The sequence below is a fragment of the Taudactylus pleione genome, unplaced genomic scaffold (assembly GCF_031769625.1).
Source record: "Taudactylus pleione unplaced genomic scaffold, aTauple2 ptg000038l, whole genome shotgun sequence".
Lineage (NCBI taxonomy): Eukaryota > Metazoa > Chordata > Amphibia > Anura > Myobatrachidae > Taudactylus > Taudactylus pleione.
This window is the reverse complement of record NW_028284440.1, coordinates 2,771,747-2,788,009: the sequence shown is the minus strand read 5'-3', so window position 1 is coordinate 2,788,009 and position 16,263 is coordinate 2,771,747. Positions and strand designations below refer to the sequence as shown.

The 16,263-nt window shown below is 43.2% G+C and overlaps 1 protein-coding gene across 1 annotated transcript in view; it reads right to left on the bottom strand.

Moving 5' to 3' along the window:
- LOC148538650 (cathepsin E-like) overlaps positions 1 to 12,943 on the bottom strand; it is a 46,751-nt gene extending 33,808 nt beyond the window's left edge. Inside the window, exons 1-2 of the mRNA XM_088452464.1 lie at positions 12,888 to 12,943; positions 12,298 to 12,475 (exon numbers count right to left, since the gene is read on the bottom strand). Coding sequence (XP_088308590.1) covers positions 12,298 to 12,475; positions 12,888 to 12,943 — 234 coding nt within the window. The remainder of the gene's footprint in view (positions 1 to 12,297; positions 12,476 to 12,887) is intronic.
- Between the last annotated feature and the right edge of the window lie 3,320 nt (positions 12,944 to 16,263).

The following is a 16,263-nucleotide window of genomic DNA, read 5'->3' as shown; positions in this document are numbered from 1 at the left end:
ACCATCATATAGACCATCAGTGCCCACCATACAGTATAATACAATAAGCATCCAAGTGGCCACCATACACTACAAAGAACACTGCAAATAGTGCCATATAATACAGAGAACTCCAAAGACCACCACAAAATACAGGGGACATCACACCCACCGATTATGGCCCCTGAAATGGGATAAATGAGATAGCAAGCTGCTGGCAGATGTATGGGCCTGATCATGGTCAGACGGTATTGGGCAGCTGCAAGGAAGTGGCTGTGCAATACTGTATAGCAAATATATATATATATATATACTGCAGGAGGCATCTATAGGAAGCAGACGCCTCCTGACAGCATGAGCAATCCGAGTGCAGTGTCTGTAGATGCTGCCTCGGATCCCCATCGCGACTTTCGGTCTCGATGGTGGCAGCACTGGCCAGACTAAGTAAGCTCCAGCTTATTCAGCCTGGCAGCCTGTGAGGCCAGAAAATATGCGTAATGCAGGTGTCCTAAGGGGAGCTCAGGGCGGACAGAAATCTCCCGTGGAGCAGAAGGCCTCGGTGCTCCCGGAAAGCGGGTGACCCGTCTCCATTTCCGGCAACGGTGCCCAGGCATGCCCACGCTCCATCCACCCAAACACCACAGCATGTCAATCATGCTGCGGCTTGGAGGATCTGACAGCGATATTGCAGAATCTGTTCTGCACACGCGCAGTTTTCCAGCAATTGGAAAACTGCGTGGTATCCCTCATCTGCATCTGACCATCAATCAGGCCCTATATCTATAATACAGCACAGCCCTGCGCCCTCCTACCTCCCCCATCATTCACTCCCAACTCCCCCCATACTGTGTGCACAAGACAATCTACATTAGCATAGAAACCAATGTTTCAGAGCCTCCAGGTTATTTTTCAAGGTTCACAAAGTATACATATAATATATACACACACACACTATATACATACATATATATATACACACACATATACACAAACACATATAAACACACTATGTACATACATATACACTCTATATATATATATATATATATATACAGACACACATACACTTGTATATACATACACACACACATAGATAAACATACATACACACATATACACATACAGTAGATAAACACATACACACTATATACATACATATATATATACATACACATATACACACATAGATAAACACATACATAAGTGGCAGGCATTACACTGACCTGGTTATGCATGCTGTTTTTCAGCTGGTGACAGGTGCCTTCCCTCCTGTGCAAGGCAGCTCAGCCTCTGCGCTCCACCTCAGCCTCATAATTTCCAGGGCCAGCTGTATCAGCCCAGTTACAGAGGAAGGCGGGGGAGCTTTAGATGACCCGGGGAGTCGGGACCCAAGCTTCTGGTCACCTGGGGGACACAACTATGGTGGGTGACCCAGGCAGGGTTGGTTAAGCGGACCTGGGGGCGGAACTTCGGGAGCATGGGGGTGGAGGTTTGAACTGCACAGAGAGGATATTTGGAAAGCCAGGGGTGGAGCTTGTCTGTCCGGGGGCACGGCTTTGGATGGCAGGGGGGGGAGGGTGTGAATGGTCCGGGATTCGTATCCTCCTAGTTCACTGTCTGCAATACAGACAGTCATGTTGTCAGGATTCAGTGCAGTGCAGACAGTGTTTACAGGGATTTTTATTTTCCCTGTCAGTACTGTCTGCAGTGGATCCTGTGGGCCTATTTCCATAGTGGGCTTGGAGCTGCAGCTCCACCCGCCCCATTATTAATCCGGCCCTGACCTTTAGGGTAAGTGTCCGGGTATCCTTCTCTAGATCTCAGCTGTCGGTCCTCTGTTTGGTGTGGCCACGCTAAAGTATACTTTGTAGTATCTTAATAGAGGTATAAGCCGACAGTAGATATAATCCAACAGTATAGATCGGTTATATCGACAGTTTACAGCAGTGTATTTACTCAGTGCTTTTTTATATATGTACAATGCACTAAATCAGTGACTTTATTGAATAGTAGATTCACACTCTATCTTGAGATCAAACAATCGGATCTAAAAGAATCAATTTCATGAATTTAGTTGCTCTTTTATTGCAACATATTAGTTAACTATCTGTGTGGCTAGGAATCACGATACAATTTAGAAACCTATCTTTCAGTTTTATTTGTGTATGTCACTTTGTTGTTATGTAATGATTTGTCTTTTATATTATTTTTATTATTCTATATAAAGTATTTGATCTACTGAATAAACCAGTAATTTATTAAACAAGCCTCAAGTGTTTATATTAGAAAGCAGACCTATAGATTTATATTAAAACTGTGGATTTGATTTTATGTATCTCAGGACCTGGCACAGTAATCAATACACATTGGATTTTTACTTTTGAAATATCACATAATATAAGACAAATGTGATTTTTTTATCTTATTTTATCAAATTTTTCTAAGTTAAAAAACTTTTCCGATTTGATAAAGATCAACAATGTGCTCTGTTTATATAAACACCATGACTATGGAACACTAATATAGATCACATGATGGAAGAACTAGCCACTCAATATCTCTAGCGACATAATAAAGAACACAATTAGAATAGTTGTAACGAGCGCTCTAAAACACAACAGACAAGTGACTTATTGATCACATGACACAAAAAATTATTTAAGCCATAGGATCTCAGCAACTTTTTTTGCCGAGACCACGTGATATAGCAGATTATCCCCCCATGTGACGTACACGTCACGAGTCCCTCGGGCAACCTGGAAGCATGTTGCGAACACGCTCAGTAAAATGAGCATAAATAAGAAATCGGAAAGGTTTTAAGTATCTTTGTAAATACTTTCTAAGATAGAATTATAGAAGCTTAATTAGAACATATGTTCTGTCTGCACTAATTCAACCGACAATCTGCACATAATGGTTGTATGTTCACTTCTTATATGTATTAAACACTCCCCCCATAAACTGGATGTAATGGAAATTATGCAGGTTGGGTACTTATACCATGCAAATATTCAATGAGCCATTGAGCCTCTGACGATGTAGTGATTAACAGATAAGTGCGTTAGGTGGACACCTTATACAGATCCCGGACCATACCACAGAACTCCTGGTTTCGAATATCACTTGAAGCAATTCATCTCCGGTCCCAATGAGCCCTACCTTCTATGGACACAGGAATATAGGAATCACCCCAAGTGGGACTGCACCGAGCTGCAGGGATATACTACCCCGGGAATCCTCCTGTTGAACGGTATGGACACTTGCTTTAGGACATGGTCATTAATTTCCTACACCCACCTGCAGGTCAGGTTTGTTTCTTCAATCTGTGACTTCCTAAACTCCCCACTTTTTGGTGCCGGGACTCCATTGAATATTCATATACCAACATTTTTTCTGTCAACCAGATCTTATACAGAGTTTCAATGAAGGCCATAAATTTTTATGTTTTTTGTTTTATGCAATGTGCATACATTTTTATTTTCATATATACTACATGCAGTGGTTCAATATTTCTTACCATTTTTTCACATTTTATGACAAGATGTGGCAATTTATTTGGATTTCATATTTGTCAGCCACGGAACCGTTCTATAAAGCAGGGGCATATCACCCCCGTTTTGTAGGCATGGCCTGCATCTTAGTCTTACGAAGCAGATTTCCTGGTCCCGACTGAGGCGTTCCATCGCCCATTCTGAGTAAGCCTAGACTGTGATCCAATGCTGCAATACCGGCTGGAGACGTAATTTTACCCCAGGTGCCTGCTGTAGGGGAAGCAGTATAAATCACCCCTAACCCTCTCCTTTCACCCCCATAACCATAACCCTCCCTTAGGGGTGTCTAAGCCTAACCTGCCCCACTAGTGCCTAACCCTAACCTCCCCACAGGGGTGCCTAAACCTAACCCCCCTCCCTGTACCCTAAACCTACCCTCCCGTGGGGGTGCCTAAACCTAATCTCCCCCCCATGGTGCCTGACCCTAACCTCCCCTTCCCCTAGCCTAAACCTAACCCATCCGGTGGGGTTCCTAACCATAAGTCCCACCGGGAGTCCCTAATCCTAACCCTCCCACCCCCCCGTGGCTAAGTGCATGGGACTGATGATAGGCCTCAATAGTCCCATGCCGGGATTTCACAGTTGGGAAGCCAGCGGTCGGCATTTCAACATAGCATTATCACTTATCGGAGCCCGTCTCCTGACAAGAGATTTCAGTAAATTTGCATGAAGATATTCTTCACTTACTAATTTACGGGAAGAATATTTATCACATCCACTGGCATCACAAGAGCGGTGAGGGCCACACCAGGTGACACCATCTGAGGGGGTGACACCAAAATAACAGAGCTGCTCTGCTATTTTGGTGTCACCCCCTCGGATGGTGTCAATGAGCAGCCACACTCAGTGAGAGGCAGGGAAGAGGCTGTGGGCTGTCCAGCTGCTGCTGCACTGAGCCGGGCTTATTCAGTAGAGCAGCACAGCAGCTACTGGGCAGCCTCTAGCCTCTCCCATGCCCATTGAGTGCTGCCCAGAGTGTCAAACATGAGTGGGCGTGGCTTTGTGGGATGAAGCCATGCCCCCTTCCGGCACGCGAGAGCATGGATCCCGGACCGACCACTGCACTGGGTGCAATTATGGTAAGTGACGCCACTGATCACATCCGTCTTAAAAATGCCCCAATATCTCCATACACCATCCATCATCTAATAATATAGGTATCTTAACATGCATTTTTTTTCTCCCTGGGTTTCTAAACTGGTGCAATGAGTTCTCAAGTAGGTCTTCATCTCACATTTTTTCTCTTTTTAACAAAATTCTAGAATGCAGAGTATTCCCCCACAGGCCATGGAGCCAAGAATAATGGTGATCACATCACATATTTACTACAAAATTGAGATATTGAGCAATCTGCAAATGTACTTGCATTGAGACGCAATTTACTACTACCCATGCCGATTCCCAAACTCTAGTGGCCGTGGCCAATGCCACCATAAGGGATAATACGTGATGAGCAGTGGTTCTTATCCACACAGCTAACTCCTATTCCCTCTCTACACTATTGCTATTAATGGATGTAGAGAAAGCCTTTGATGGGATCTTATGACCATTCCATGACAAAATGCCTCCTGTCCAATGGTGTTACTACAGAGGTTGAGGCTACTTTGTAGCCCAGAGATGAGAGTGGTATGACAATGCCAGATCACTCTTCATGGCCTTCGAGGTACGTCTCTAAACATATTTACCACAGGGCCAAGTGATGTACTATTCCACCCCTGTTTTTATCATATAGGTTTGGGGGAACATTTTTAACAGAATTACTTGCACTTTACCCCATCCACCAGAATGACAATTAATGGGACAAACTTCAGTATTTGACCATCCGTATACAAGACAAAGATGTAAACTATCTCCAATATTGTATGTCAGTATCGAACCAATTAGATTAGAACCTTTCCATATGTTAAAGGGTTAACAGTTGGAACATGGGAGTACAGACAAAGTGCTCCTCACTGTGACCTCCCTGCATACATCCTAGTATAGGGCTAGAAGATAACCTATGCCAAAATAGACACATTCGATACCAACAACTTACACTACTCCAAGGTAATACAGGTTGAGTCTCCCATATCCAAATATTCCGAAATACAGAATATTTTTAGCATGAGATAATGAAACCTTTGCTTTTTGATGGTTCAATGTACACAAACTTTGTTTAAGGCACAAAATTATTACAAATAAAGTGTAAAATAATTTATAGGCTGTGTGTATAAGGTGTATATGACGCATAAATTAATTTCATGTATGTACACACACTTTGTTTTAGCCACAAAATTATTGAAAATATTGTATAAAATTACTTTCAGGCAGTGTGTATAAGGTGTATATGAAACATAAATGCATTCTGTGTTTAGATTTGGGCCCTATTCCTAAGACATTTCAATATGATATGCAAATATTCCAAAATACGGAATATTCAGATATCCAAAATACCCCTGGTCCCAAGCATTTTGGATATGGGAGACTCAACCTGTAAAAAAATTTTTAAACTGACAGGATCTAAAATGAAGTAATATTTAATTAAGTAAATATTACAAATAATTATGATGCTCTATACTCCACCAATTGCCCCTAGTTTATATATCACAAATAAGAGAGGATCTTAACAATGATCTCATTGTTATGCAAAATAGTATCTACAAAATGAACATTCTCCCATAGACTTTACATTGACTATAAATAGTATCTACAAAATGAACATTCTCCCATAGGTATTATATCTTTTTTTTAGACTTTACAATGACTTTAACCCACAAATGTCCTTCTAACTTCTAGATTTTATGTGGAGAGCGCTAAACTACTATTTACGTGATCTCTTACTTTGAAGAGATCTATTGGAAATGGTTCTAAAGAGAGACCTACAATATATCAAGGTATACTACTACAAAACTGCACATCTCTACTACACACTGACTGTTGTCAGTATGTAGATTAAAATAATTCCACACCCAAGACGTGGCTTTTCTGGCTTTCGTTTTATCATGAGCAAGAACTTCTGCCACTGGTGGCTGATTTACGCAAACAACATCCTCATTAGCGTCAGATAGGACACAAATTTCCCCCTCATCCCCCTTCCTGCACACAATCATCCTCATTTTCTATTATTTCACCATCTAATACTAGCACAGCCATCATGGCGTCAGTGATGCGCTGTAAAACTGGGTGGCAACTGTTATACTTACTTCCTCTATCAAAGGACTGTTTAATAGTCAATTGTTTTTTTTTATTACTACTAGTAGTAGTCTTCTTGGTCCCTTTCTGGGATGAAGATCCACCCTCAACAGCAGCAACAGGCGTAGCACTCAAGGTTCCTTCTGAGGAATCACTGATATGAAATTGGATGCAGGACTACTTCTGATCACGAATGAGGATGTTGATGATGATGCAGGTGTTGATGGTGGAGATTGCAGGCGCTTGGATCCAGATAGGAGGGAGCAGCTAGGTGACACTGGAATGATTGTTGTTAGTTTTTTTGTTCCCAAAGTTTCAGAATTTTAAAAACCCTTTCCAATTTGATGAATGCGCTGCAAGTGATGTAACAGGGAGGAGGTTCCTAGAAGGTCCTTACCTCTAGTCCTTACATGGCAACAGTTACAAATGGCTTGGCAAAGGTTGTCTGGCTTTGGGTGGAAATAATTCCACATATGAGAAGTGGATTTTTTGGTCCTTTGCCCAGGCATGGCAACAATGGGATTTTTCCCACCATGGGCAACAACTGTTCCTGATTTACAGTTTTTACACAAACATCCTTGGCTTCAACATCCTCATCATCCTTGTTGTTATCGCCAACTACGTAAATATCCTCCTCATCCTCCTGGTGCAATTCCACAGAAGCATCTCCGATTTCTACGTCAGCATGTTGACTTGTGCTGCTCATCCCCAAATGGTGGAAGGAGGATCCTCTTCAAGTACAGTATTAGAAAGGTCAGGCTCACACATGGCAACCGCGGACACACTTTCCTCGAGGATCTGTGACTTTTCGGAGACAATTTTAATTTTTTTGTACCTCTTTTACAACAGAAGGGCTTAAATTATCACAAATAAAACCACCAGTCATAAATAAATGCCAAGGCCTTATCCTTTCCTTGCCATTTTGTGTAGTGAATGGCATATTGGCAATTTTTTGTTTCTCTAAAGCTGACTTAGCTTTAGATAATTTTTTTTATTTAACAGTGTAAAAGTTGATTTTTTTACATGATCTGACTTAAAGCCCTGGTGCATCGACCTTCATAGATGACGTTGACAGCCTTGCATCGTCATCATGACTGCTGCCGGCAGCTACAAGACTGGAATGTGGATCCTGCTCTCCTGTCATGTGACTGTCCTTCATACTCACTGTGGTCTTAAAGCAGTGTCACCAAGCAATTATAGCGCAGCCACACACAGAAGAAAAAATTATTTTTTTTTGCACACTGGGAGCGGGGGGGGGGGAGAGCACCCTTGAAGGAGGCTGCAGCCCCTTGTTAAGTGACACAGGCAGCACCCCTGCGCACCTACATTGCTGATAAGTGTGGCTAAAGCACACACACACAGAAATAAAATACTTTCTTTTTTTCATACTGGGGCGGGGAAGCACCCCTGAATGAGGCTGATAAATGTGGCTAACGCGCGCACACACACACAGAAAGAAAAAAATTCACACTGGGGGTGAAGAGCACACCTGATGGACAGAGCACCCCCTGGACAACACAGCAGCATAGCCAGCCAGCCCCTATGGATAGGACAACAGCCAGCTTCTATATGGACAACAGCCAGCCCCACCTCCTATGAACATTAAGCAGCCAGCCCCTGAGTGACAACAGTAGCCAGCCCCTATGCACAGCAACAGCACAGCACAGCGATCACATTCACAGCCCCCTCCCTCTTCACTCTCCACAGCGGAATTAAAAATGGCGCAGATCACTGCCTCGTTTTGAGATCCGAGTTAGGCTGGAAAAACCGAGCCGACTCGGATCTGCCTCGTATCTTCTAAATTCGGGTGGGTTCGGATCTCTGAAATCCGAACCCACTCATCTCTAATTAGTATATCACTTATAGGGAAGATGTATCAAACTTTCTAAAGTGAAAAAGTCGATAAAGTTGCCCATAGCAACCAAACAGCTTCTAGCACAGTCTATAAAATGACAGTTAGACAAGGATTGGTTGCTTTTTCTCTTTATAAGCTATGATACATCTCCCCCCATAGGCCTTTATAGAGCAGATAGACAGTGGCAAATACAGGATTTTGAAAGGAGTGTTTCCAATCCTTGGTTACCGAACCAATGAAAAAACATCTAGCCACAAATAAATATATAGATAGATAGATAGATAGAAAGATAGATAGATAGATAGATAGAAACAGCTTACACAGGATTTAGGACAACTACAGTCAAATATACCACTCAGCCTATGATGGGGTACACACAGACTGACTGACACAGACATACAGACAGACACACACACACTTCTACCACTAAAAAACATGGATGCAGCAGGCAAATAAATACAGCTAGCATGATCTATTAAAGACCCCCCTCCCCCAGTAGTGCCCCTTATACAGAACTGGGGTGGTGAGGATTGGTTGAGGGATTTGTAAGTGAGAGTTAGGAGTTTTGAATCAGATTCTATAAGCCAGTGGTTCCCAAACTTCTGGAATCATGATGCACTAGAGCAGGGGTGGGAAACCTTTTTTCTATCGAGGGCCATTTTAATATATAAAACATTATTCACGCGCCTGGTGCAGGCCACACCCCCTCCACGTGATGCTACACGGGGCCACAGCCGCAGGTGATTACAGCAATGCCTGGAGCATCCTGAGGATGCCACTGGGAGCTGTAAGGGCAGAGGTGTGACCGTCTGAAGTGTCCTAAGGACGCTCCAGGTGGCACTGCTGCATAGATTCTGGCTGCAGTGTGCCATTCTAGGCACCCTGCTAGCCAGATGAGGCTAGCAGAAAAAAGCTCCGCAGGCCAGACCAAATGATTCCGGGGGCATTATACGGCCCCGGGCCTGAGGCTCTCCATCCCTACCCTAGAGTATCAGCATTTTTTTTCATGGCACCCTTAGGTCAAATCAAAGTTTCTTATTGAGAAATTCAGAAAACATTATTAAATTAAGTACAGTAAATTGTGCTTAGGTTCAGTTAAGTGGTGTGGATTGGGTTGTGCTTCTGGTTGTCCACATATTTTATGATTGACAGCCACCAGCACTGGTTTTGCCTTTCACGTTGATTATAAATAAATTGATTTTGTCCTAGACAACCAGCCTGTGGCACCCCTGCAAGTGCCCCGTGGCACCCAGTTCGGGAACCACTGCTATAGGGGATAAGGAGAGAGTGTAGAGACTGGCAGAGCATGGAGGCACTGATGAAGGATTATGGTAGGGAGAGATGGTTGAAAGGGATCCCAGACAGAGATTTGTTGCAGTAGATGAGCTAGAGAGTGGATGAGAACTTATCTATGAAATTTTCAAAGGTGGAAGTTGATGTGATGAGTTAAGGAGAGGATAGAGCCAAGGGTGACAACCATGTGTGTGTGAGCAGGAGAGGGGAGAGGGGGGAATGGATACTTTGGACTTTGGGCGGGATGCATCGCATTGAGGATGTGATGCATCTCGCCACTCTTTGCATGCATGCCGGCGTGCATGAAGGAGACCGCAAAGGAGAAATGTGGTCAAACCCCCGAAAAGCGGCATTTTCGGAGGTTTGACCGCATTTCTCACATTGCTGCATCCCATCCTATAGGAGGAGGGCAAAAGATTAGATACGTTTTAGACATGTTATGCTTTAAATAGCATTGGGATAACAATGAGAACAGAAGTAGTATGGCTGGATATAGGAAAACTTAGATAGGAGTAGAGGTAAGCGTGTCACCAGCATGGTGGTGGTATTGGAGCCTAAAGTAGGTGTTTTATTCCCCAGTGCAGGTATACACTGGAAAGTTGGGAAGTGAAAAAAAAGAAAAGAACAGTGTCACTAACACCAATGTTGTTATGGGTGTTCAGGACGAGAGTCAATGTTGACGGAAGCCAAAGGATGAGCCTGGATAACTGATACTTAGACTCAGCAGAGAAGGTTGATGGTGACTTAATAATTAGGGCAGTCTTGGTGGAGTGAAATGGACAGAAACCCAACTGGAGAGGGTTAAGGAGGGAGTGACTAGAGCGAAAGCTTAGAGGGGGATCTCGACAAGTTGCTCAAGTAGTTTAGAAACAAATGGAGGGAGTGAATGAATTAGAGAGAGAGAAGTATGATCAATGGAATGTTTCTTGATGTAAGGATGATGGAAAGATGCCAGTTTACATGTGGATTGAGTACAGTCAGGCATTGGGTAGAGGGAGTGGAAAAGTGAGAGGACACAGGGCCTGATTCAGAGCCGGACGCAATTTGCGGACGGTCGTTCAGGAAAAGGGGGTGGCTATTCAAATGAACCGTTCGCTCTTTGCGGTCTGTTCACGCCTCTATGTCTGAACGAGCGAACAAAACTTGCGGTCGTTTTTTGGATAACTACGCCCCCTGGCTGCTCGCATCCTACGTCATGTCTGCTATTTATTACATTAATCGAGTACATCGACCAGCGTATGAACTGCTCGCTATTCTTGTGGTTGGTTTTTCCTACCACAATCTTGCGAGCAGTTCTGACTATAAAATAACCCAGTGACGTGGTCAATGACGCTGCTGTATTAATTATGCACACCCATAAAACGCCCGTTTTGACCTTTAAGCACGCCTGCGTTCGGATCTCCACTCCCCGTTTTCAAGCACCTTCCCCTGTTACCACCCACATACGCCTCCTCCTGTCACGCATATTAGCAGGCATTCGCTATTTAGCGAACAAACGATTTTCGGGCGCACTGACTGGTTCGCGCATGGTTATTACGATCCGTACGCATGCGCAGTTGGGCAAACATCGCTCAGAACGAACGAGTGGCCGCTTACGAGCGGCTCTGAATCAGGCCCACAGTGTACATGGGAAAGGTTAAAGGGGGAAAAGATGGCAGAAGAGCATGGACCCTTGTCCCCTGAAATGGGAGGGAGGAGGGGAGTGGGGGGGATGTGAACAGATAGTGGGTTGAGTAGAGTGAAAGAATAAGAGTAAAGAGTCTGTCTGGTAGTAGAAGATTTCTTGACTGATGGTGAAATGAGTGGCAAAGTTGATGGCTGTGAGGGGATAGACATTGCCGGCAAATTGAAGCACCAAACCACTGAATTTACTATTCGAGCTCTATAACTCGTGATTTATGTCTGTCTGTTTTACAGCTGTTTTCTGATTTTTTTTTCCTGGGGTCTTGACCAAAACCGTCATAAAACCGCCACATCTATCTTACCAATCAGAATGTCAGGAATCACAATACACTTATAATAAGAGCAAACATATGTAGTGAATAAGAAGGCAGATACCACTCATATATATACTCCCTAGGTTCCTTGGGCTCTTTGAGCTTCTACACATTACTTGACGCAATAAATTAATAATTGACTTGCAGTCAGCTGTTACGTGGAGTTTTTAATAAATATTTTATGCATTAACATAAATTAACAACTGATTGAATAAAAGTATAACAAAGTGCTCCTTCAATAACATATCCATAGACTGGTCTTCTAATAGATGTGGTGGGGACAGTTAAAGAAACAATAAAAGGGTATTCTTAGCGCTTTTAACTTGCAAAAAGAATAACTGAAAAAAAGAATGATATGTCCCAATTTGGTTCTTTGGACTGACAACTAATACAATCAACAAGTATCTTATCATATATAAAACCAGTAATCAATGGGAGGAGATATACTTACATTCATGTAGTCAAATAGATATTCTGATGTAGATCCAACCGCTAATGAGAGGTGATCAGGAAAACACTCGGTATACTTCTGAGCAAAGACATGGGGTTGGTGATGTAACCAAAAGTCATCTAGTTCATTTCTTTGCCGGAGATGATGCTGGATGGTTTGGACTTTAACCAGAGGGATCCTGAAATTAAGATAAATGCACAAAGTAAGATATTTAAAAAGAGAAAATAAAATAAAAATTCTCCACATTGAAACTGATTTTACCCTGCACTTTGAATAAATAAACTGCATTTTACTATCCACAGCTACAGAATAAACTCTAAAAAGTAAAGTATACTAGTATCTGATAAACACTACAAAAATTATTATTATTTTATATGAAATACTACTAAAGATTAAATGTTCAAAAATAAATTATTAAAAGACTTTAAATGTAATCTACGTATGTAATTCCATAGCACAGAGTATATTATGGGTAGATATGATCGTCCAGCTCTTTTCCAACTGTCTGTGAGTGAAAAAAGTATCATAGTTCAAGGAGCAATTCAGGAGCAGCTGTTGAGCCAGTGGTAACTGTCCAGGTAGCTCTTTACCTATGTAGAGGTGTGCAAATATGAAGAGAAATGATAAGTAAAATTGCCAGCTTCATTGCTACTAACTGGATGATCTGACATTTCTCCTTCACTTTTGTATATTTCCTAAGGTCACAATGTGCTTGTACTCAGGTCAATCAATTATTGCGGGACAATGACCTGCTAAGTCTTTACGCAATATTCAGAAAGTTGGAGGTAATAGCCCAACACGTGTTAATGTTTGTCATAGGGCCCGATTCAGATTTGGGAATAGAGTAAGAAGGAGCAAGTAACTGTGCATCTTGGTAAAACCATGCTGCACTGCAAGTGGGGAAAATTTTATAGATATTTAGATTAGGGATGAGCGGTTCGGATTCTGTGGAATCTGGACCGCTCCGAACATCGGGGATCCGAGTCCACCCGAGCAGAGACTCGTGTGTTTCCGCCAACTCGGATCTCACTGCGAGGCCGAACGTCATCCTCCTGACGTCGGATCCTCGCAAGAGTGTCGGATTCTCGCGAGAGGCCTCTACATAAGGTGCCAATACCGGGACTCGGCGCCATTTCACTTCCACGCTGCGCACTTCTCTGCTGATATTCTATTCACTGGCTCTGGACAGGGAATGGGACAAGTGGCTGCGCTATGCTCTGCTGATTAAGTGGCTGTGTCCAGAGACTCACAAGTGGCTGTGCTGGCAAAGTGACTGTGTAAGGGGGCACACTGCACGCTGATGTATGCTGCGCTATACTCTGCTAATTAAGTGGCTGTGTCCAGAGAATCACAAGTAGCTGTGCTGGTAAAGTGACTATATAGGGGGACACTGCACGCTAATGTATGCTGCGCTATACTCTGCTGATTAAAGTGTCAAGACTGTGTACAAAAAAAAAATTTTTTAAAGTGAAAACGACTTTCCAGAAAGTAAAAAAAAAAATTATTTTTCAGTGCTGTACCCCACTGTGTATACAGGCACCATGACTCCTTGGGCCTAAGCCATCTGTATATACAAGCACTGTAACTCCGTGGGCCTTAGCCCTCCATGTATACAAGCACTGTGACTTTCTGGACCTTAGCCCTCTGTGTATAAATTAAAAGCACTGTGACTCCGTGGACCTTAGCCCTCTGTGTATACAAGCACCGTGACTCTGTGGGCTTTAGCCCTCTGTGTATACATTTAAAAGCACCGTGACACTGTGGGTTTAGCCCTCCATGAATATAAGCACCGTGACTCCGTGGGCCTTAGCCCTCTGTGTATAAATTAAAATAACAGTGACTGCGTGGGCCTTAGCCCTCTGTGTATACAAGCACCGTGACTCCGTGGGCCTTAGCTCTCTGTGTAAACAAGCACTGTGACTTTGTGGACCCTCTGTGTATAAATTAAAAGCACCGTGACCCTGTGGGCCTTAGCCCTCTGTGTATACAAGCACCGTGACTCCCTGGGCTTTAGCCCTCTGTGTATAAATTTAAAGCACCATGACTCCGTGGGCCTTAGCCCTCCATGTATACAAGCACCGTGACATTATGGGCCTTAGCCCTCTGTGTATAAATTAAAAGCACCATGACTACGTGGGCCTTAGCCCTCTGTGTATACAAGCACCGTGACTCCGTGAGCCTTAGCCCTCCATGTATACAAGCACCATGGCTCCGTGGGCCTTAGCCCTCTGTCTATTAATTAAAAGCACTGCGACTCCGTGGGCCTTAGCCCTCTGTGTATACAAGCACCATGACTCCGTGGACCTTAGTCCTCTGTGTATTCAAGCACTGTGACTGCTTGGGCCTTAGCCCTCTGTATAAAAGCACTGTGACTCCTTGGGCCATAGCCCTCTGTGTATAAAAGCACCATGATTCCTTGGGCCGTAGCCCTCTGTGTATACAAGCACTGTAACTCCTTGGGCTTTATCCCTCTGTGTTTGCAAGCACCATGACTCCTTGGGCCGTAGCCCACTATGTAAACAAGTACTGTGACTCTGTAGGCTGTAGCCCACTGTGTATACAAGCACTGTGACTCCTTGGGCCGTGGGCCACTGTGTAAACAAGTACTGTGACTCTGCTGGCCATACTGCAATGTGTATACAACCACTGTGACTCCTTGGGCCATAGCCCACTGTTTATACCAGTACTGTGACTCTGCTGGCTGAACTCCACTGAGTGGGTGGGAGGGCCCAAGGACAATTCCATCTTGCACTACCTTTCATTTCTGCCACTGCTGTGTGGCAATGTTTCATAGATGTGCTTTAAACTGCGGTGTCTGTGCCGCTGCTCTGTCGCTTAGTAACCAGCCAGTTCACTGCAGCCTTTGGCGAATACTGTTGAAAACAATATTGTAAGCTGTGAGGTGGTCTAAACTGATTATAAATTACTGGAAATTAATGTTATTGAGATTAATAATTCTCTAGGAACAAAATAAAGCCCAAATTACTGTATGTGATTTTAGCTTTTTTTTTGCAATTTTTGTAAAAAAAAAACGAATCCAAATCCAGTCACGACAGGTTTGGCAAATCCAAATCCAAAGCCAGACGACGAATCAGAGCCAAATCCGGCAAAAATGGTCCAGCACACATCCCTAATTTAGATTTGGGAGGGGTGTGTCCATACTGAAATCCAAATTGCAGTGTAAAATGTAAAAATAAAGCTGGACAGCATTTGTGGGCTACATGCAAAAGCAGACAGTATTTACCCTGCATGCAAAACTTTTTTTTATGTATTTGTACTCCTTGCATTGCAAGATTATTTTTCCAGGAACACAGTTACTTGCTCTGTCTTAAGCTGGATACACATCAGATTATTTTTCCAGGAACACAGTTACTTGCTCTATCTTAAGCTGGATACACATCAGCCCGACATCACGGATGACAGAAACCAGCATATGGCAAGCGCATACACACTTGCCCGATGCGGGTCCAACTGGAGGGAGGCAAGCGCCATGCCACATTAGCAAAATCCCCCATCGGCCCTGCAATAGGAGTAATTATTTTTAGTGGGGTTGATCGTGTCGATCAGGTGCTGCATTTTCATTAATTATTCACTTGACACTGCCCACACTGAAATCATAAGAACTATGGGGTCTGTTTACTAAGTACCAGCCAACCAGCTCCTAACTGTCCTAAATAAACTCAGCTTGCGACATAACAGGATCTGATAGGCTGGTAATTTATACTTTATCTCCATCCAAGGCTTAGTAAATAGATACATATATTATATTTGTTATATGATTAAGGTTAGATGTTAGTATACGTAGATGGACAAGTGAAAATAATCGCAGGGCCAAATGTAATAGGGTGAGTGTTTAGAAAATGTGAGAGTTTTCTCACACTATTTAAACTCGGCCAATGTAATAAAGTCTGAGAACAAAGCAACAGAGCAAACTCGCATGTTTTTCAGACTCAAAAACTCACGACT